The 23,739-nt window shown below is 43.5% G+C and overlaps 1 protein-coding gene across 1 annotated transcript in view; it reads left to right on the top strand.

Moving 5' to 3' along the window:
• The window catches only part of NELL2 (neural EGFL like 2), a 467,229-nt gene that overhangs the window by 254,244 nt on the left and 189,246 nt on the right, over positions 1-23,739 (top strand). Inside the window, exon 10 of the mRNA XM_073652036.1 lies at positions 8,944-9,035. Coding sequence (XP_073508137.1) covers positions 8,944-9,035 — 92 coding nt within the window. The remainder of the gene's footprint in view (positions 1-8,943; positions 9,036-23,739) is intronic.

Raw genomic sequence — 23,739 nt, 5'->3', positions numbered from 1 at the left:
TCTGAGGGTATGTGCAGACAATGCCTCTTAGATGCCATCATAAGTTTTACTACAGGAAAATGTGTTTGGAAAACACCTGTGTTGTTTTTCCTGAAGCATTTTCCTTGGCATCTTTTTTGTTGTTTTTGTGGCAGCTCTTTTTTTAACTTGTACATATAAACTAGTGAGCGGCTTCTGCTTAGAAGCCGTCTGAAATATGGACTGGTCACTTATTTTTACAGCTCAGGCCTGGCGCCAGCACCCGGCGCACCCGGGAAAGTGCCGGGGGTCCCTGAGCAGGCGGAGGGGGCCCACTCGCCGTCAGGCACCCCTGCGCGCTATGGGACCCGTGAGCAGTGCGGTGTCGTTGCCTGCGCCTGCCACCTCCCCAGCTTGCTCAGGGCCCCAGCAGCTGGCACAATACTTACCTCTCCCTGTGCCTCCGCAGCAGGTCCTGTCTCTTCCGCGTTCTCTGACTGTGACATCTCAGGTCAGAGGGCGCGGTGACGTTCTTCCACCGCGCCCTCTTCTGACCCGTCACAGCGCAGAGCGGGAACACACTGGCGCCGATGAGGAGTCCTGGCAGCAGGTGAGACGTGAGGTGAGTATTTGATTTTTTTTTTCTTTATGTATGGGGATTTATATGGGGGTTGCGATGACATCCTGCATGGGAAATTATATAAGGGGGGGTGATGACATCCTGCATGGGGCATTAAATAGGTGGGAGTGACATCCTGCATGGGGCATTATATGGGGGGGGGGAAGTGTCATCCTGCATGGGGCATTATATGGGGTGGGAATGACTTCCTGCATGGTGCATTATATGGGGGTTGACATCTTGTATGGGGCATTATATGGGGGAAGTGACATCCTGCATGAGGTATTATATGGGGGGGAGTGACATCCTGCATGGGGCAATATATGGGGGGAATGACATCCTGCATGGGACATTATATGGGGGGGAAGTGACATCCTGCATGGGGCATATATAAGGAGGTGACATCCTGCATGGGGCATTATATGGGGGGAAGTGACATCCTGCATGGGGCATTATATGGGGTGGAGGTGACATCCTGCATGGGGCATTATATGGGGGTGACATCCTGCATGGGGCATTATATGGGGGGAAGTGACATCCTGCATGGAGCATTATATGGGGGGGAAGTGACATCCTGCATGGGGCATCATATGGGGGGGCGAAGTGACATCCTGCATAGGGCATTGTGTGTGGGGGGGACATCCTGCATGAGGCACTATGTGTAGGGTGTGGGGAGGGGGACAGTCTGCATGGGGCATTATATGGGGGCCAGTATCCTGTATGGGGCATTATATGGGGGCCAGTATCCTGAATGGAGCGTTTTATGAGGGCCAGTATTCTGTATGGAGCATTATATGGAGGCCAGTATTCTGTATGGAGCATTATATAGGGCCCATAATACTGTATGGAGGACTATGTGGTACTCATAATACTGTATGGAGGACTATACTGTCCGGTCTGCACTGTGCGCTGCAAGGACTCGCCGGTTTCTGAGCTATTGTAGAATTTACTATAGATATCGCTCATGTAATGTAAGAAGTGAAATCTTTGGCATTGTACTATATATATATATTTCTCTGTGGTATCTGTGCATCATGAATCGTGGTATGTGTTAAAGGGGCCCACTGAGACTCTTTCGCCCAGGGCCCACAAAAACCTGGAAGAGGCCCTGTTGCAGCTTCATGTCTTTGGAAACCTTAAGTCGTTAAAATGTATTGAAAATACTGAACATATGTATAGCAAGTAATTGCAGTGCATAAGTTCATTCTTTTTTCCATTTATTGAGCACTTTTTCAGGCGGTTACGGAACGTACTTGTCTGAAAAAGATATTGTGTGCACATATACTACTGGGGAATTCCCGTTTTATACAGATTTAGATACAGGATATGCCATATTTGTAAAGAAGATGTGAATCCCACTAAGGGCATCTCTGGTGCACACCACTATCAGTGAAGAGGTTGTTCGAATTCCCATTCATTTGAATGGAAATTCCAGCCACCTCTCCACTGAAAGCAATGTGCACAGGGCTTGTTTTCGAGACATGCGGGTCCCATGGGTGGAATCCACATCCTCTATAGATATATGGCAGGGACAGCATGGTGGCTCAGTGGTTAGCACTGTTGCTTTGCAGTGTTTGGGAACAGGGTTCAAATCCCACCAAGGATAACATCTGCAAGGAGTTTGTATGTTCGCCTCCTGTTTGAGTGAGTTTCCTCCGGGTTCTCCAGTTTCCTCCCACACTCCAAAGACATACTGATAGGGAATTTAGATTGTGAGCCCCGATGCAGGCAGTCATGATAATGGATTTAAAGCACTGTGGAATATGTTGGCTCTATATAAGTAAAGCATAATAAATAAATGGCATATTTTGATTTCACAATAAGAAAAGGTCGGGAGGTGAGATTCTCAGAATCATTTCCTCTGGTGGGCCCAAGAAATCGCGATCCGATCCAGATTTATCCATAAACCAATGCTCACACTTCTTCGTTAATGCTGTTTTACTTCTGTAAATCCAGAAGCAATTGATAAGTTAGCAGCGTACACTACTGTCACTAATGAAGATTTCACACTATGCTGCAGCAGTTGTGCTGCCATATTTGACCTTGTCTGACATATCTACAGATTATTCAACAAATAGATATACAGTACAGACCAAAAGTTTGGACACACCTTCTCATTTAAAGATTTTTCTGTATTTTCTTGACTATGAAAATTGTACATTCACACTGAAGGCATCAAAACTATGAATTAACACATGTGGAATTATATACTTAGCAAAAAAGTGTGAAACAACTGAAAATATGTCTTATATTCTAGATTCTTCAAAGTAGCCACCTTTTGGTTTGATGACTGCTTTGCACACTCTTGGCATTCTCTTGATGAACTTCAAGAGGTAGTCACCGGAAATGGTCTTCCAACAATCTTGAAGGAGTTCCCAGAGATGATTAGCACTTGTTGGCCCTTTTGCCTTCACTCTGCGGTCCAGCTCACCCCAAACCATCTCGATTGGGTTCAGGTCTGGTGACTCTGGAGGCCAGGTCATCTGGCGTAGCACCCCATCACTCTCCCTCTTAGTCAAATAGCCCTTACACAGCCTGGAGGTGTGTTTGGGGTCATTGTCCTTTTGAAAAATAAATGATGGTCCAACTAAACACAAACCGGATGGAATAGAATGGCGCTGCAAGATGCTGTGGTAGCCATGCTGGTTCAGTATGCCTTCAATTTTGAATAAATCCCCAACAGTGTCGCAAGCAAAGCACCCCCACACCATCACACCTCCTCCTCCATGCTTCACGGTGGGAACCAGGCATGTAGAGTCCATCCGTTCACCTTTTCTGCGTTTGCACAAAGACACAGTGGTTGGAACCAAAGATCTCAAATTTGGACTCATCAGACCAAAGCACAGATTTCCACTCGTCTAATGTCCATTCCTTGTGTTCTTTAGCCCAAACAAGTCTCTTCTGCTTGTTGCCTGTCCTTAGCATTGGTTTCCTAGCAGCTATTTTACCATGAAGGCCTGCTGCACAAAGTCTCCTCTTAACAGTTGTTGTAGAGATGTGTCTGCTGCTAGAACTCTGTGTGGCATTGACCTGGTCTCTAATCTGAGCTGCTGTTAACCTGCGATTTCTGAGGCTGGTGACTCGGATAAATTTATCCTCAGAAGTAGAGGTGACTCTTGGTCTTCCTTTCCTGGGGCGGTCCTCATGGGAGCCAGTTTCTTTGTAGCGCTTGTTGGTTTTTGCAACTGCACTTTGGGACACTTTCAAAGTTTTCCCAATTTTTCACACTGACTGACCTTCATTTCTTAAAGTAATGATGGCCACTCATTTTTCTTTACTTAGCTGCTTTTTTCTTGCCATAATACAAATTCTAACAGTCTATTCAGTAGGACTATCAGCTGTGTATCCACCAGACTTCTGCACAACACAACTGATGGTCCCAACCCCATTTATAAGACAAGAAATCCCACTTATTAAACCTGACAGGGCCCACCTGTGAAGTGAAAACAATTTCCGGTGACTACTTCTTGAAGCTCAACAAGAGAATGCCAAGAGTATGCAAAGCAGTCATCAAAGCAAAAGGTGCCTACTTTGAAGAACCTAGAATATAAGACATATTTTCAGTTGTTTCACACTTTTTTGTTAAGTATATAATTCCACATGTGTTAATTCATAGTTTTGATGCCTTCAGTGTGAATGTACAATTTTCATAGTCATGAAAATACACAAAAATCTTTAAATGAGAAGGTGTGTCCAAACTTTTGTTCTGTACTGTAAATTATCCATGGATTGTTTTTTACACATTGCTTTACTGCACTTATAGAACTAATATCTCTATAGGTTGCATGCTCAAGTCATTTACTCAAACACAACAGTGGTAAAGAAAAACACATCTTCCATTAGAGGTTTTTCAAAGTATACCACAAATCTTATAGTAATGCTGTCTTCCACCTGTCACACATTAAAAGCATTATTTGCCAGTAAAAGGTATTTGTAATAAATTGTGTGCTGCAATTTACTCACAAAGCCATGACCTTGGGGATGACATTTCTATATGAGTATATATTTGTACTCTGTGGCCATGGACCAGGGATCGGCACATGATTGCTAGGTCCCTGTAGTTACAATACCTAAGATTAGGCCTGCGCAGAAGATTACAGACTAGTGTATTCCGTGATCTTCTGCACGGTGTCTGACCGTACAGGAAGAGGGTCTGATCATACCACATCTCCTGGGCAAGGGAGGAAGCAAAAGAGTATACAGACACGTCAACATGGGACCACAACTGATTATTTTTGTGAGATAAAACATTTCCCTGCCTGCTTTTAAAAATTGTTTTACCTCAAAAGAAAGAATCAGCTGTGATCCTGTGCTGTAAAGTCTGTATGCTCTTTTACTTCCTTCCCTGCCCAGGAGATGTGGGATGATCAGACCATGTCCCTGTACGGTCAGATACTGCCATTACAAAGTACACAGCAGGGGAACATTTATAAGATTACAGTGCCTACAAGTAGTATTCAACCCCCTGCAGATTTAGCTGGTTTGATAAGATGCAAATAAGTTAGAGCCTTCAAACTGCAAACGAGAGTAGGTTTTATGAACAGAAGCATAAATCTTACAAACCAAAAAGTTATGTTGCTCAGTTGAATTTTATTAAATTTTAAACATAAAAGTGTGGGTCAATTATTATACAACCCCTATGTTTAATATTTTGTGGAATAACCCTTGTTTGCAATTACAGCTAATAATCGTCTTTTATAAGACCTGATCAGGCCGGCACAGGTCTGTGGAGTTATCTTGGTCCACTCCTCCATGCAGATCTTCTCCAAGTTATCTAGGTTCTTTGGGTGTCTCATGTGGACTTTATTCTTGAGCTCCTTCCACAAGTTTTCAATTGGGTTAAGGTCAGGAGATTGACTAGGCCACTCCAACACCTTGACTTTTTCCCTCTTGAACCAGGCCTTGGTTTTCTTTGCTGTGTGCTTTGGGTCGTTGTCTTGTTGGAAGATGAAATTACGACCCATCTTAAGATCCTTGATGGAGGAGCGGAGGTTCTTGGCCAAAATCTCCAGGTAGGCCGTGCTATCCATCTTCCCATGGATATGGACCAGATGGCCAGGCCCCTTGGCAGAGAAACAGCCCCACAGCATGATGCTGCCACCACCATGCTTGACTGTAGGGATGGTATTCTTGGGGTCGTATGCAGTGCCATCCAGTCTCCAAACGTCACGTGTGTGGTTGGCACCAAAGATCTCGATCTTGGTCTCATCAGAACATAGAACCTTGAACCAGTCTGTCTCAGAGTCCTCCAAGTGATCATGAGCAAACTGTAGACGAGCCTTGACATGACACTTTGAAAGTAAAGGTACCTTACGGGCTCGTCTGGAACGGAGACCATTGCGGTGGAGTACGTTACTTATGGTATTGACTGAAACCAATGTCCCCACTGCCATGAGATCTTCCCGGAACTCCTTCCTTGTTGTCCTTGGGTTAGCCTTGACTCTTCGGACAAGCCTGGCCTCGGCACGGGAGGACACTTTCAAAGGCTGTCCTGGCCGTGGAAGGCTAACAGTAGTTCCTTAAGCCTTCCACTTACGGATGATGCTCCCAACAGTGGAGACAGGTAGGCCCAACTCCTTGGAAAGGGTTTTGTACCCCTTGCCAGCCTTGTGACCCTCCACGATCTTGTCTCTGATGGCCTTGGAATGCTCCTTTGTCTTTCCCATGTTGACCATGTCTGAGTGCTGTTCACAAGTTTGGGGAGGGTCTTAAATAGTCAGAAAAGGCTGGCAAAAGAGATCTTTAATCCACACATGTGAAGCTCATTATTCTTGGTGCCTGAACTACTTCTTAATACTTTTGGGGGACCAAACAGAATTCTTGTGGTTTGAGGGGTTGAATAATAAATGATACTCTGAATTAACTTTTAACGTTTTTTAAAAAAAACAAAAAACAAAACAAAAACAAAATTTGCTGCAGTGCATTTCCCACTTCCAGGCTGATCTACAGTACAAATGTCACAATGCCAATTTAATTCCGCATGTGTCAACCAGCTAAATCTGCAGGGGGTTGAATACTACTTGTAGGCACTGTATCTCATTTTATTTAAACACATCCAATTGGTGAAATTATTATTATTCCAAGACCTATTGATTAAATTGAACTATGTTTGTGGGATAACCCCTTTAAATATAATATGCAGTTTCAAACATTGGTGCATGTTTATCAAGCTAAATGTGCCAGAATTATGTCATAATTTCTGGGAAAAAAAACTTGTCTTTCATGATTTGCACCATATGTTGATGTGTTTTAGCCACTTTTCACAATTTGTTGGATGAGAGGGCATGGTGTCGCTAAATGGGGCATGGTTTGAAAATGGAAGGTGGCCTATATGCAGCACAGTGCAAAAAATGCACCAAAATTGTGGCACACATTTGTGTCACTAAGTAAGCCAGCTAATAGAAGTTGTAAACTTAGATTAGACTGTCTTAAAATTTGAGAGATTTATTAAGCAACATGAACCATTTTAAGACTGTCTAATCTAAGTTTACACTGTGCAAGAATTAGACAGCATTGACAAATCTGCTCCATTATCTCTTCTGTCTCTCTGCTTTTCAGTCTATGTAATTCAATTTGGGCCAGGGCCGGCACCAGCCCCTGGGCAAGTGCTGGGCCTTGAGCAAGCGGGGGGCCCGCTCGCCGTCAGGGACCCCGTCACTTACACTTTCCTCTCCTCTATCCTCTGCAACTCCAGAGTCTTACGCGTCTTCTGACACTGTGCTGTGTCAGGGGCAGAGGGCACGATGCTGTCAGTACAGCGCACCCTCTGCTCTGACTGTGCAGAGAGCCAGAAGACGGTGAGGAGTCCTGACCTGCCGCCAGCGAGGAGAGATGAGTATTTTATTTTTTTCTAAATGTATGGAGCATTATATAGGGTCAGTTCTCGATGGAGCATAATATGGGGCCCATTCTCTTTGGAGCATAATATGGGGCCCAGTCTCTATGGAGCATAATATGTGGCCCATTCTCCATGGAGCATAATATGGGGCCCATTCTCTATGGTGCATTATGAGGGGCCCATACTGTATGGAGCATTATATGGGGCCCATTCTCTATAGATTTTTATATGGGGCCCATTATTTTGTATGGAGTATTTTATGGGGCACATTATTCTGTATGGAGCATTATATGGGGCTCATTATTCTGTATGGAGCATTATATGGGGCCCATTATTATGTATACAGCATTATATGAGGCCCATTATTCTGTATGGAGAATTATATGGGGTCCATTATTCTTTATGGAGCATTATATGGGGTCCATTATTATGAATGCAGCATTATATGGGGCCCATTATTCTGTATACAGCATTATATTGGGTCCATTATTCTGTATGGAGCATTATATGGGGTTCTTTATTATTTATGGAGCATTATATGAGGGCCATTATTCTTTATGGAGCATTATATGGGGTCCATTATTCTGTATGGAGCATTATATGGGGCCCATTATTTTGTATGGAGCATTATATGGGGCCTATTATTCTGTATGGAGCTTTATATGGGGCCCATTATTCTGTATGGAGCATTATATGGGGCGCATTATTCTGTATACAGCATTATATGGGGTTCATTGTACTGTATGGAGCAATATATGGGGTTCATTATTCTGTATTGACGACTATGTGGTGCCCATAATACTGTATGGGGGACTATGTGGTGCCCATAATACTGTATGGAGAACTAAGTAGTGCCCATAATACGGTATGGAGGACTATGTAGTGCCCATAATACTGTATGGAGGACTATGTGGTGCTCATAATACTGTATGGAGGACTATGTAGTGCCCATAATACTGTATGGAGGACTATGTGGTGCTCATAATACTGTATGGAGGACTGTGTGGTGCCTATAATACTGTATGCGGGACCATGTAGTGCCCATAATACAGTATAGAGGACTACACTGTCCGGTCTAAAATGAAAACTTTTGAATCCCCCCAGGGCATGCACTGTGCGCTGAGGATTCACCGGTTTCTGAGCTTTTGTAGAATTTACAATAGATATCACTCGTAATGTAAGACGTGAAATCTTCGGCATTATTCTATATATATCTATATTTCTTTGCTGTATCTGTGCATCATGAATCGTGGTATGTGTTAAAGGGGCCCACTGAGACTCTTTCGCCCGGGACCCACAGATGTGTTACTCTGAAATGCTGCATAAAAAAGCTGGCTGGGGACTAGATGGGTGATTAGTCCAAGAGACTAGTCCCACTAACCTTCAGTGACAGGTCTCTCCCTATGTGTTGTGTGTGTCAGTCTGCTGTCAGGTTCCCTTTAATGATTTTTGCTCTATATGTCTGTGGTCTGCAAAGAGTGTGTAAAGCAATGACTGTATCTGTTTCTTTTTTTTTTTAACTTAATAGCGGTTTGTGTATATCAAGGCCAACTGTATTTTGAAGGAGAGAATCAAGCTGTCTACTCGAGTTCTGGAACCTGTACATTGCTGCAATGCCAGGTAAACAGATATTTTTATATATATATATATGTTTTTTTTTGCAGACAAGGTGACTATACTGAAGGGGGAGCAGATGTGTATTCTTATTATTTATTGCGCTTCCCAATCCTTTCTCAGTTCTCCCATAATTGTACATTGTAGGGCATTTTTGGGGCGAAGTAGTGATGGGGCATCACACTTTTGTAAAATGGTATCTTTTGTGTTAATATTATCATATGACACATTCAGATTTAAAGAGGGTCAGTCACCAAGTCAAAAATGGCCAGTTTTTGCTCTTGTTTTATTCCTGCAGTTCCCTTGAGTATTAAATCGACATTGGATATACTTCGTACATGCTATTTGGGAAGCTGTTCCCGTAAATCAAAGTACTAGTATTTTTGGTAATCAGGTAGTTACTCGAACTCTGCCCAGCATGAACACTGTGGGAGCTCAGCTTAACTGATAACAGCCAGGAGCGGTGCCAGAATGTTTCCTGGCTGTTTAACATTCTGCATGCCAAGAGGGCTCCATCTCTCACCCCATTGGCTCTCCCACTAGTCAATCGCAGGGTGTCAGTGGTCATCATGACAATCAAAGGTCAAATGACCTCCAATTTTGTCAAGTATAGGGACCTGTTATTTTCTGCCTTAAGCATGGTCTCACAGGCTTTCTGTCAGCGTAAGGCCGGCTCTAGACGGGCGCATGGGAAAGCATCTGAGTTTCATCCACAAAACGCAAAAAAAATGTTTTAGTGAGTACAAGTATCAAAATCATAAAAAAAACGATTAACAATAGGTGCTGCCAGGACAGAGGTCACATAGAGTCCAAAGTCATTCTATCTGCCTTATTATAATAAATGGTTCCACAGGTGTTATGCCTGAATCACGTTTTTCCTGAATTTAGACAGAAATCCCTATGTAAGAGATCCAAAATGGTACCAATAAAAACTTCAACTCTTCCACAAAAAAAACAAGCCCTCACTCAGGTCCATCACTTGTCAATGGAAAAATATAGGATTTCAAGTTTAATGGAAGCTTAAAGACTCCTGAAAAATGACATGGTCGTACCCTCAAAAAAAATCTGTACTCCGAAATCCAAATGCCTCTCTTACTTCTATGTTCTGCAGTGTACCCAAACCGCAGTTAGCATCCACATAAATGGTATTGCTGTAGTAGGAAGAACTTGACAATTTACAGAAAAGGCAGTGGGATCTCCAGATGCCCAAGCAGATCACTGTATTTGGCTCTAAAATTGAATATTTGCAATTTTCTTCCTGCAACATTAACAAATTAAATATTTGCACATGTAACATTTTTGGCTAAAGCAACATTTTATTGAAAAAAAACTTTATTTTTTCGTCTCCAAATGTTATAAAATTCTGTGACATACCTCTGGGTTTAAAATACTCATTATACTCCTAGATACATTTCTTGAGTTGGGTCGTATTCAAATTGGGGTCACTTGCTGAGGTATCTTCCATTTTAGCACATCAAAAGCTCTGCAAACATGACATGGCCCCAACTATCTATTCCAGCCAAACTCCAAATGACAACTAGTGTTGTTTCCTTTCTGAGCCCTGCCTTGTGACCAACTACCTTCTAACAACATATGTCAGATATTGCCGCTTGATAGAGATATTGCAAAACAAATTGTGGGGCTCATTTTCTCTTATTACCCCTTGTGAAAATGAAAAAACAATTTATTTCAATACAGAAAATACAAAAGCCCACACAACCAAGCAGATTTATTCAGCACATAAAATAGAGTATTGGGGCAATGTCAGACATAAGCTCAATATGTGGTGCCAGTAGACATGAACACGTCTCAAAATCCATGCAAAGGAATAAAGGTGGCACTCACCAACTAGAACTCATCTTCTTTATTTTTCCTAAAAGGATCATGAACAGACCATCAGGTTAAAACAAATTCATCAGGCAATGGCCGTTTTGTGCTATCCATTGCATTTTGTCTTACCAGACAATGCGAAGTGGAAAGCACGAAAAGGACGTTGCCTGCTTTAACCTGAAAAAATTGAAGCTAATGCAACACTTTTAGTAGAAAAAATGTAATTTTTCAGTTTTCCATTCCACTTTGTGTTAACACCTGTGATCTACTTAAGGTGTTAACAAACTCCCCAAATGAGGTTTTGAATGCTATTAGAGCTGCAGTTTTTAAAATGGGGTATTGTTCGTGGGTTTTCTTGCATATAAGCCCCATCAAAGTCACTTACAAAAATTTTGTTGACAAAAATTAAAAGTTAGTGCAAAATTTTTAAGCCTTACATCATCGTAACAAAAAGAGGATGTTTCAAAAATGATGCTGATGTAAAGTAAACAAATGGTTAATGGTATATATTAACTTCTTATGTGGAATAACACTATGGTTTAATGATATAAAAACTCAAATTTAGAAACAAAATTCAAAATTTTCCTCAAAAATCTGATATTTTTATAAATAAACACATATCTCATCAAAGTAAATATACTTCTAACATAAAGTACAATGTGTCAAGAAAAATATGTTAAGGGACATCCATTCCAGGGTAATGACTTGTATATAAGGCAAAATAAATAACCAAAAACAAAAATACTCATCCACACCTTGGGCTATGTTCACACATAGCGTTTTTGATGCGTTTTTGCACTTTTGTATTGCTTTCAACCGTGACAAATGCATTCATCCGGAAATGTCATTTTAACATTTTACAACCTTATCTGGCCATGTGCTGTGTGACACATCATCAAACACATCCTGTTTCAATTATGAAGGAGGGACTCTGAAAGTCACAAAGCCTATTTTTATAGGGCCATCAGACAGCCTTTACTATTCTTAAAGGGCCAGCAATCGGCCCTCACTATTGTTAGAGAGCCATCAGCCGGCTATGCTTTGTTGTTCCCATTACTAAAGAGTGAGTCTCCTATACTTTTATTGCGTATGCAGTGAGTTGCAGGGCTGCCAAAAATTTGGACCTACTCCAATGCCCCTTGGAAGAAATGTAGAGGAGGGCCTTCTGAAAAAAAATGTTCCCATTATTAGGAAGTGGGTCTCCCATTGTGTTTGCCTATGCAGTGAATGCAAAGGTTGCAAAAAATTGGGAGGCATGCCAATGCCCCTTGGAAGAGACATAGAGGGCCTCATGAAAAAATGTCCCATTATTAGGAAGTAAGTCTCCCATTGTGTTTGCCTATGTAGTGAATGCAAGGGTGCAAAAAAATTGGAGGCACTCCAATGCCCCTTGGAAGAGACGTGGAGGTCAGAGGACCTCCAAGGCGTAGTGAGCCAGTTCATTCCACGTATCCAGCTTGGATACCCAATAATTATAAGGCACAGAGGAATCACTGAGGACATTGGTACGGTCGGCAAGGAACTTGCTCAGCATCTTCCCAAACTTTGCACTCCTTGTGAGAGTACCCTGCGCCTCAGGGCCTGGGCGATGGGAGGGGCTGAGAAAATTCTCCCAGAACTTTGACAGTGTTCCCCTGCCTCTGCTGGATTGGAGTTGTGTCTCTCTCGCCTGTAGTCCTTGGTTGTCCAACGAACTGTGACCTCTGCCACCAGCGTTTTCAGATGGGAATTTTTTTGATAGTTCCGCAACAAGGGCCTTCTGGTACTTCTCCATTTTTGTAGACCTGTCCGCCTCAGGAATAAGAGATAGAAAGTTCTGCTTGTAGCATGGGTCTAGAAGTGTCACCAACCAGTAATGACTATCACCCAAAATTTTGAGAATGCGAGGGTCATGGGAAAGGTAGCGTAACACAAACTCAGCCATGCGTGCTAGACTGCTAACAGGCAAGACTTCAATGTCCTCACCAAGAGGACGACTGACCATGTTCTCCTCCTCCTCCTCTCTGTCCTCAGGCCATCCACGCTGAACAGACGGTATGACAGTTGTGTGGGTAGTACCGTCTATAGCCATGAAACTAGCTCCTGTTCTTCCTCCTCCTCTTCCTCGTTGTCACCCAATCCACGTTGGGATGAGATGAGGCTGGGCTGTGTGTAATCACCCTGTTTGGTTCCTTGCTCCATCTCATCGTACTCCGCCTGCAATGTGTCCTCTTTGATTGTGAGCAGAGAGAGTTTCAGAAGACATAGAAGCAGGATGGTGATGCTAATTATGGCATCATCGCCGCTCACCATCTTAGTGAAGTCCTCAAAGATTTGGAGCATGGCACATATGTCTGACATACATGTCCTCTCCTGAGGTCTTATGTGTGGATACCGACGGCCTTGTTGATGCTGGTACTCAACTACTGCCATCTTCTGCTCACAAATCCTTCCCAACATCTGCAGTGTAGAGTTCCAATGCGTGGGGACATCACACACCAGTCTGTGAGCCGGAAGCTGCAAGCGCTGCTAAAACACGGGAAGGGCGGCGGAAGCTGTAGTTGACTTTCTAAAATGGGCACACAGGCGGCATACTTTAACAAGCAGATCTGGCAGCTCCTGGTAGGATTTGAGAAACCGCTGAACCACGAGGTTAAGCACATGGGCCAGGCATGGTACGTATGTGAGCTCGCCTCGCCTCAGAGCCGCCACCAGGTTCCAACCATTGTCACACACGACCATGCCTGGCTATAGGTTCTGCGGTGTGAGCCACAGATCTGCCTGCTCTTTCAGAGCTGTCCACAACTCTTCAGCTTTGTGCGTTTTGTCACCTAAGCATATAAGCTTCAGCACAGCCTGTTGCCGCTTGGCTGAGGCAGTGCTGCAGTGCTTCCAGCTTGTGACTGATGTGGTCATTTTGGAGATGGAGGCTGAAGAGGAGGAGAAGGCTGGGGAGGATGAGGTGCAGGAGCTGTAGACTGTGGGGGCAACCCTGATTGACCTAGGGCCCGCAATTCTTGGCATCGGGAAGACGTGTTCCATCCCAAGGTCCGACTGGTTCCTGGCTTCCACTATGTTAACCCAGTGTGCTGTCAGCGAGATGTACTGTCCCTGTCCACAAGCACTTGTACACGTGTCCGTGGTTAGGTGAACTTTCCCGGTAACTGCGTTGCTAAGGGCACGTCTAATGTTTTGGGACACGTGTTTGTGTAATGCGGGGACGGCACACCAGGAGAAATAGTAGCGGCAGGGGGCCGAGTATCGAGGGACGGCCACCGCCATCAGGTTGCGGAATGCTTCCATCTCCACGAGCCTAAAAGGCAACATTTTGAGCGCAGGCAGTCGCGAAATGTGGGAATTTAGTAGTGTGGCCTGTGGGGCGTTGGCTGCGTATTTGCGCTTGCGTTCCAAAGACTGGGGTAGCGACAACTGAACGCTGAGCTGGGACAAGCACGTGGATGTGCATCCTGATACTGCTACTTGAGAGTGTGCAACGACAGGTGCAGGGCAGGAGGCATCTTCGCATGCAAAATGGACAGGGGATTGGCTTGCATGCACAACAGCAGAAGAGGCAGTGGTGCCACCTGCAGACACTGTTCCTGGACCCTGGGGTTTGGCCCACAAAGTCGGGTGCTTTGCTGCCTTGTGCCTGATCATACTGGTGGTGGTCAGGCTGGTAGTTTTGCCACCCCTGCTGATTCTGGCCTGGTAGGTGGTGCAAATGGCCTTTTTGGGGTTATCGGCAGAGTCTTTAAAAAACAACCAGACTCGTGAAGATCTCACAGTTTTACAGGCAACTTCCTTCATGTTGGTGTTACGGGGAATGGTTGCCAGCCTTCTGTCTGCGGCCACCACACTGCTTCTTCCTGCCTGTTGGGGTGCTCTGCCTCCCTCCCCCTGTGTGCTGCTGTCCTTGCTCTGCATGTCCTCCTGCCAGGTTGAGTCAGTTACTATATCATCCACCACCTCGTCTTCCACTTCCACACCCTGGTCCTCCTCTTGACTTTCTGGCAATTGTGTCTCATCATCGTCCACCTCTTATGACACTTTCCCACCGTAGACTTTGTGTGACCATGGCTGCTCAAATATTTGGGCATCGCTACATGCGATCTCCTCTTGCTCCGCTTTAAGTGAACTGGGCGAGAGGCCCGAATCTATAAATGGAAAAGTGAACAGCTGTTCGGAGTGTCCAAGTGTGAGATCAGTTGTCTGCGGGAACTCTGCATAGTGGGAGGAAGGAGGATCAGAGTGAGGAATATGCGATCCAGACTCACAGCTACTGAGACTTGACTGTGTGGAAGACAGGGTGGTGGTGGTAAAGTTGGTGGTAAAGTGACTGGAAGCATTATCCGCTATCCAACCAACAACCTTTTGACACTGCTCTGGGTTCAATAGTGGTGTGCTGCGGTCCCCTAGGAATTGGGACAGGAAGGTCGGGCGAGAAGATGTGATTGTTTGTTGTGGCACATTTCAGCTTCCCCACGGCCTCGGCCTCGACCTCTGCATGCACCATCACCATCACGTCCAGTTCCCTGTCCCTTGCCACGAGCCTTGCCCATTTTAAATTTAGGACAATATCTTCCACACTCACTACAAATGGCTGAATTTGAAGCGAAGTTATATGTGATCCGTGTGACGGACAAACCACAGTTTTAAATAGCTGGCCTGTAGGTAACTATTTTTAACAGCAAACTGGTGTCAATAGCTTCACTGACACACTGCAACAAAATTTCAATGGAGGCCAAAAATGGCAATATTTTCAGCCCAATTACGTGTGATCCATGTGACGGACAAAGCACAGTTTTAAATAGCTGGATTTTTAGCGCTGTAATATGTATTCTTCAGTGCTAACAAGCAAATGGCGCAAATAAACAGTGTTCTCTTGATTGCTTTTTAAGCAAATAATGAGGATTAAGGTCCAAAAAAAATTATTTTTGGCCCCTGAGACCTGGGCCTATGTATACAATTGTCTAACAGCAGCAGCAGACAGAACTGGAATGGAGCCTCTTGTGCTATATGCACTGCAGTCTGCTATATACACTGCCTGCCTGCCTATTTACACTGCCTGCCTGATATCTCTACAGATGGATTAGTCCTCAGAAGGACTGTTTGCTGAGATGGATATGTGTAATATACTTCTGTTCTACCTACACTACCTAATAAACAAGCAAATCTCTCCCTAGCCCAGCAGCACCTCTCTCTACGCTGTCCGATTGTGGAGTTGACTGACGAACACGGCAGCGCCAGGTCTGATGTAGACCTGATGACGCTGTGCGGCCAGCCAATCACTGTAATGCCACAACCAACATGTCTTAGGCATTACAGTGAGTGGCAGACAATCCCTGCATGTTCATTGGCTCTGTAAAGAGCGCTAAATATGCAGGGAGGGCAACCGAGCATCCGTCTGAGCATCTCGCTAGTACTCAGCGAGCTACGAGCATCTCGAGTATATCTCCCCTCACCTGCTCCATCATCATTGCCATGTCTCCCCCATCTGCTCCATCATCATTGCCATATCTCCCCCACTTGCTCCATCATCATTGCCATATCTCCTCCACCTCCTCCATCACCAGTGCCAAGTCATAACTCCCCCACCTCCTCCATCACAATGCCATGCATATCTCCCCCCATCTCCTCCATCATCATGCCATGCATATCTCCCCCACCTCACCCGTTGCCATGCCATATCTTCCCCCACCTCCTCCATCATCATTGCCATGCCATATCTCCCCCCACCTCCTCCATCACCATGCCATATCTTCCCCCACCTCCTCCATCACCATTGCTCTCCCTCATCTTCCCCCATCTCCTCCATCATCATTGCTCTCCCTCTTCTTCCCCCACCTCCTCCATCATCATTGCTCTCCCTCTTCTCCCCCCACCTCCTCCATCACCATTGCTCTCCCTCATCTCCCCCCCACCTCCTCCATCACCATTGCTCTCCCTCATCTCCCCCCACCTCCTCCATCACCATTGCTCTCCTTCTTCTCCCCCGCGCCTTCTCCATCACCATTTCTCTCCCTCATCTCCCCCCACCATCACCATTGCTCTCTCTCATCTCCCCCCACCTCCTCCATCACCATTGCTCTCCCTCATCTCCCCCACCTCCTCCATCACCATTGCTCTCCCTCATCCCCCCACCTCCTTCAGCACTATTGCTCTCCCTCATCTCCCCCCACTGTCACCATTGCTCTTCCTCATCTCCCCCCACCTCATCCATCAACATTGGTGTCCCAATTTCCCCCCATCTTCAGTCTGTTAAAAAAAAAAAAAAACACTTAACTCTCAGCACGCTCTCCCGTAGCATTGTCCTCTGCTTCCTGCCCGGCATCTTTCTCCCTCACACAGGCTCGCTCTGCATGATGCCGTCATCAAGCAGCACGAGCCTGTGTCAGGAAGGAAGCATGGGCAGGAAGCGGAGGTGATGACGGATCCCTGCAGCCTCGCTGCCATTTTCCTACTGTCAGCAGCGGAGCTGGAGGGATCGCTCCCTGCCCACCGCACAGGATGAGGACAATCTAGCCATGGGCCCCCTGGAGACTGGGGGTCTGAGAAGCAGGCCAGATTGCCCTCATCTGCTGCACTGCAAGGGCCCTCCTGACCCTTTGGGCCCTTGCAGTGCGGCGCACCGGCGGCCATGTTAACCAGGTGCCCTGTGCGTCTTGCTCGGGGGCCCGCTGAGGACCCAGGCCCACTGGAAAATTCTCCGGTGTCCCGGTGCCCCAGTCTGACCCTGCCCACTAATGTTAAACATTATCTGACTCTTTTTTTCATTCATAGTTTGTATTGCTGATCACTTCTGCCCTTGCCCCTATTTTCATCATGGGACATCTATATAACACATTGAGGGACAGTTACTGATCAGCACAAGTCAGTAGAGGTGACTTGTTATCAGGGTATCTACCCCTGTTATAGTTAATGGGTGCTGTGGCTAAAACTCTCATGTGATGTTGGTCACATTTTGCAATATTTTTAAGGTATATTATTCTTTCCCTTTTGACTCACTGTGAGAACATATGTGTTGATAAGATGGACCATAATTATTGGACTTAACAGGGCCAGCCATCGAAGAGCGGAGGCGCCAATTGTGTTTTATCTAGGGTGCCAACCTTCTTCGCTAGGAAGGGTCGACTTTTTAGGGACGACATTTAGGGCTTAACAGGGTGACAATCTATATTGGGATTCGGTGCATCCTATGTGATCTCAATAGCCTTTTTCACATTCTCTGTTTGTCTTGGTATTTTATAAATGAATAATAAAGTTTATTGATTTTAGAGGATAATTTTGTTACATAAGATTTATGATCCTATTATATCTAATTTTTTGAGCCAGTCCTTATTGTAAAGCCCCATAAAATCCACGTGCTAGAGAATAATAATTATATTGTAATTCTGCATGCAGCTGTATGTCTGGTATTCAACTAAAAAATCAAGAAAAATCCACTACTCACCTCTTCAACACATCATTTCTGGCAGTTAGCTAACTATTGTGAATGAAACACTGGAGCATTTACTCTAAATTGGTAGGAAAATTAGGATGTAACTAGTGGGTACATTTTGTAACTTTATAACATTTTAGTGAATTTGTCACTGGAGAGAAATATCCGATTTTACATTAAGCCTGACTATTATACACAAGACTATTCTACAAAATCAGTACTATAAAGGGTCCGCCTTTTATTAAACTGGTAAACTGTTCAGGGAACACATTATTCCTTGGAGATTGTAATGAAATCTTAAAATATATTAATATACACTGTGTGCATAATTATTAGGCAAGTTGTATTTTAGAGGATTATTTTTATTATAGATCAACAACTATGTTCTCAATCAACCCAAAAGACTCATAAATATCCAAGCTTAATATTTTTGGAAGTTGGAGTGGTTTTTTTTTAGATTTGGCTATCTTAGGAGGATATCTGTTTGTGCAGGTAACTATTACTGTGCAGAATTATTAAGCAAATTAATTAAAACCAAATATAATCCCATCTCACTTGTTTATTTTCACCAGGTAATCCAATATCAGTGCGCAAAATTTAGAAATAAACATTTATGACATGCAAAAACAAAAAACAAAAAAATTAGTGATCAATATAGCCACCTTTCTTTATGATGACACTCAACAGCCTTCCATCCATAGATTCTGTCAGTTGCTTGATCTGTTTTCGATCAACATTGCGTGCAGCAGCCATCACAGCCTCCCAGACACTGTTCCGAGAGGTGTACTGTTTTCCCTCCCTGTAGATCTCACATTTTATGATGGACCACAGGTTCTCTATGGGGTTCAGATCAGGTGAACAAGGGGGCCTTGTCATTATTTTTTCTTCTTTTAGACCTTTACTAGCTAGCCATGCTGTGGAGTAGTTGGATGCATGTGATGGAGCATTGTCCTGCATGAAAATCATGTTTTTCTTGAACGATACTGACTTCTTCCCGTACCACTGCTTGAAGAAGTTGTGTTCCAGAAACCGGCAGTAGGTCTGGGAGTTGAGCTTCACTCCATCATCAACCCAAAAAGGTCCCACAAGTTCATCTTTGATGATACCAGCCCATACCCCAGTACCCCACCTCCACCTTGCTGGCATCTGAGTCGGAGTGGAGCTCTCTGCCCTTTACTGATCCAGCCTCTGGCCCATCCATCTGGCCCATCAAGAGTCACTCTCATTTCATCAGTCCATAAAACCTTTGAAAAATCAGTCTTAAGACGTTTCTTGGCCCATTCTTGACATTTTATCTTATGTTTCTTGTTCAAAGGTGGTCGTTTTTCAGCCTTGCTTACCTTGGCCATGTCACTGAGTATCACACACCTTGTGCTTTTTGATACTCCAGTAACGTTGCAGCTCTGAAATATGGCAAAACTGGTGGTGAATGGCATCATGGCAGCTTCACGCATGATTTTCCTCAATTCATGGGCAGTTATTTTGCGCCTTTTTTGGCCAACACGCTTCTTGCGACCCTGTTGGCTATTTGCCATGAAACGCTTGATTGTTCGGTGATCACGCTTCAAAAGTTTGGAAATTTCAAGACTGCTGCATCCCTCTGCAAGGCATCTCACAATTTTGGACTTTTCAGAGCCCGTCAAATCTCTCTTCTGACCAATTTTGCCAAAGGAAAGGAAGTTGCCTAATAATTAAGCACACCTTATATAGGGTGTTGATGTCATTAGTCAACACCCCTCCTCATTACTGAGATGCACATCACCAGATTTACTTAATTGGTAGTTGGCTCTCAAGCCTATGCAGCTTGGAGTAGGACGACATGTATAAAAAGTATCATCTGATCAAAATACTCATTTGCCTAATAATTCTGCACAGTGTATAGTGCCTAAAGTCGGAGGCAGAGATTCAGTACGGCCCCATTAACTCTAGCATTTCTGTAATTTGTTACCTGTATGAAGCTGTAATACAGCCGTGTGTGTGTTTTACCTTAATATTATAGCCACTAGCTTTACATCGGTGTTCTGTAAGCTTCTTTAAGTGTCTGTTGTATTTTTTGTAGGTAAAGTAATAGATTGGATTTCCTTCAGTGCAGTGCCATAAGTGTAGTATTATGATTATAATGTTTAGTAGATGTGTATCATTTCTTTGTTTCTCTTTACCCACACAGCATCTGCTGCAGTAATTGTCATTGTATTGCTTGTATGAATACATTCTGTGCCTTTTTTTCAAGCCCAAGTCGTTTTTTTAAAAAAAGAAAAATGTGACGCACGTCAAGTACAGGCAGAGTATTTCTGTTCTTTAAACAAAGGTTTTTCACATGAACACAAAATATAAAGCCGTTCAATCATCATCTAATGCTCATGTTTAAACAGTTGACAGAAGAAAGCCGTGTGCTAAATGACTATAATACTATCCCCGATTCTGGATTTAAATCCACTAATGCAGGAAAATACAGATGGAGGAGTAATTTATTCCAAAGTACAGTCACTTTTTACAAGCAGATGAACTGTTTTTATTTCATTTATCTAATGGCAATAGCAAATCCCAGTTGGCAGACCCATATGCTGGTATGAAAGCACACAAATGCATCTGCGCACACTGTAACCAACATGATAAACACTTTAATAGGACTGCAAGCTACTTTCTGAGTAAAAATGTCTTAATCAGTCCTGTCCAACAATGGTGATTTGATTATAACGTCTCAATTTTCATTTCTTTACTAAACCTCTTCATTTCTAAATGACAATGGCGCTTTTCAATACCGCTTTATTAAATGAGAAATAATTTGTTCAGACATCTCTGGCCAAGGTAGCAAAGTTCTATAGTTAAGAATTTAGACTAGGTAAAATAAGTAAGAAAGAATAATGGATTGGTTTAAAGCATTACTAATCGACATCGAAATATCGGAATAGAAAGACATGAAGACTTTATTTCATATAGCAAAAAACATAAAGCAGTATACTATATATCTATATATAAGGCAGTTGTGTGTGGTAGACTGTTGAATACAAAACAACATTTTTCACCCAATTTGAGTGAAATTTTACATGGTCCGTCTTTAACCCCAAGCTAAAAATACTGCAAACATTAAAATTCAAAATCTCCCCCCCTTCACAAGATTTGTCCCACTGAATTTAGGCTCTATAGAAATAAAAGAGAAAATGGGTGTCTATGTGTTGAATGAAAGACTTAAAGCAACAGCACTCAAAGAATCGTTCTTAAAGGGGCTGAAACCATACAGGTGCTAAGGTGAGGCAGCTTGATAAGTCGCTTTAAAGTCTGTAATTATAGCAACGGCTGTTGCAGAAGTAACTGGGGCTTCATTTATGAGAATTGCCTCACAGAAAGATCGTTCTAGTTATCTAAAGGAACAAGAGTGCAGCTTCCAGCATTGAAGCTGCTGAGGTAAAGTGAAAGCTGAGCTCGGATTGGTTGCTATGGACAGGTTGAAGAGTCTGACTGTGAGGCAGCTACACATTTTCTGCTATATATACAGTACAGACCAAAAGTTTTGGACACACCTTCTCATTTAAAGATTTTTCTGTATGAAAATTGTACATTCACACTGAAGGCATCAAAACTATGAATTAACGAATGTGGAATTATATACTTAACAAAAAAGTGTGGAACAACTGAAAATATGTCTTATATTCTAGGTTCTTCAAAGTAGCCACCTTTTGCTTTGATGACTGCTTTGCACATTCTTGGCATTCTCGTGAGGAGCTTCAAGAGGTAGTCACCGAAAATGGTCTTCCAACAATCTTGAAGGAGCTCCCAGAGATGCTTAGCACTTGTTGGCCCTTTTGCCTTCACTCTGCGGTCCAGCTCACCCCAAACCATCTCGATTGGGTTCAGGTCTGGTGACTGTGTAGGCCAGGTCATCTGGCGTAGCACCCCATCACTCTCCCTCTTGGTCAAATAGCCCTTACACAGCCAGGAGGTGTGTTTGGGGTCATTGTCCTGTTGAAAAATAAATGATGGTCCAACTAAACGTAAACCGAATGGAATAGCATGCCGCTGCAAGATGCTGTGGTAGCCATGCTGGTTCAGTATGCCTTCAATTTAAAAAAAAAAAAAAAAAAAAACAACAGTGTCACCAGCAAAGCACCCCCACACCATCACACCTCCTCCTCCATGCTTCACGGTGGGAAGCAGGCATGTAGAGTCCATCAGTTCCACCTTTTCTGCGTCGCACAAAGACACGGTGGTTGGAACCAAAGATCTCAAATTTGGACTCATCAGACCAAAGCACAGATTTCCACTGGTCTAATGTCCATTCCTTGTGTTCTTTAGCCCAAACAAGTCTCTTCTGCTTGTTGCCTGTCCTTACCAGTGGTTTCCTAGCAGCTATTTTACCATGAAGGCCTACTGCACAAAGTCTCCTCTTAACAGTTGTTGAAGAGATGTGTCTGCTGCTAGAACTCTGTGTGGCATTGACCTGGTCTCTAATCTGAGCTGCTGTTAACCTGCGATTTCTGAGGCTGGTGACTCAGATAAACTTATCCTCAGAAGCAGAGGTGACTCTTGGTCTTCCTTTCCTGGGTCGGTCCTCAGTTTCTTTGTAGCGCTTGATGGTTTTTGCAACTGCACTTGGGGACACTTTCAAAGTTTTCCCAATTTTTCGCACTGACTGACCTTCATTTCTTAAAGTAATGATGGCCACTCGTTTTTCTTTACTTAGCTGCTTTTTTTTTGCCATAATACAAATTCTAACAGTCTATTCAGTAGGACTATCAGCTGTGTATCCACCAGACTTCTGCGCAACACAACTGATGGTCCCAACCCCATTTATAAGGCAAGAAATCCCACTTCTTAAACCTGACAGGGCACACCTGTGAAGTGAAAACCATTTCCGGTGACTACCTCTTGAAGCTCAAGAGAATGCCAAGAGTGTGCAAAGCAGTCATCGAAGCAAAAAGTGGCTACTTTGAAGAACCTAGAATATAAGACATATTTTCAGTTGTTTCACACTTTTTTATTAAGTATATAATTCCACATGTGTTAATTCATAGTTTTGATGCCTTCAGTGTGAATGTACAATTTTCAAAGTCATGGAAATACAGAAAAATCTTTAAATGAGAAGGTGTGTCCAAACTTTTGGTCTGCATTGTATATATATATATATATATATTCCCCTATTAGATCTCTGATCATTGTGAGGTGATTGCTAAGGTTCATAAAACTAAGGACTGTTTTTTTTAAAAAAAAGCAACCAGAGAGACAGATGAGACAGCCTGAATCAAGGGATGCAGAAACATCTGAACACTGGGAACGTCGTCTTGAGGAGAATCGGATGAGACAGGCTGAATCTATGGATGTGGTCAAAATGACCGCATACAACATATGCAACTAATGCAAAGACGTAGGCACTACAACCCAATTCAGGACTATAGGTCACATATAGAAGTCATAATAAGCAAAATAGATGGAATATGTGAACATTGTCAAGCAAAAAAGTTTAAC

The sequence above is a fragment of the Phyllobates terribilis genome, unplaced genomic scaffold (assembly GCF_046119375.1).
Source record: "Phyllobates terribilis strain yellow unplaced genomic scaffold, ASM4611937v1 Scaffold_11__3_contigs__length_659146591, whole genome shotgun sequence".
Lineage (NCBI taxonomy): Eukaryota > Metazoa > Chordata > Amphibia > Anura > Dendrobatidae > Phyllobates > Phyllobates terribilis.
The sequence above is the reverse complement of the archived record's forward strand: the minus strand, read 5'-3'. Positions and strand labels throughout refer to the sequence as shown.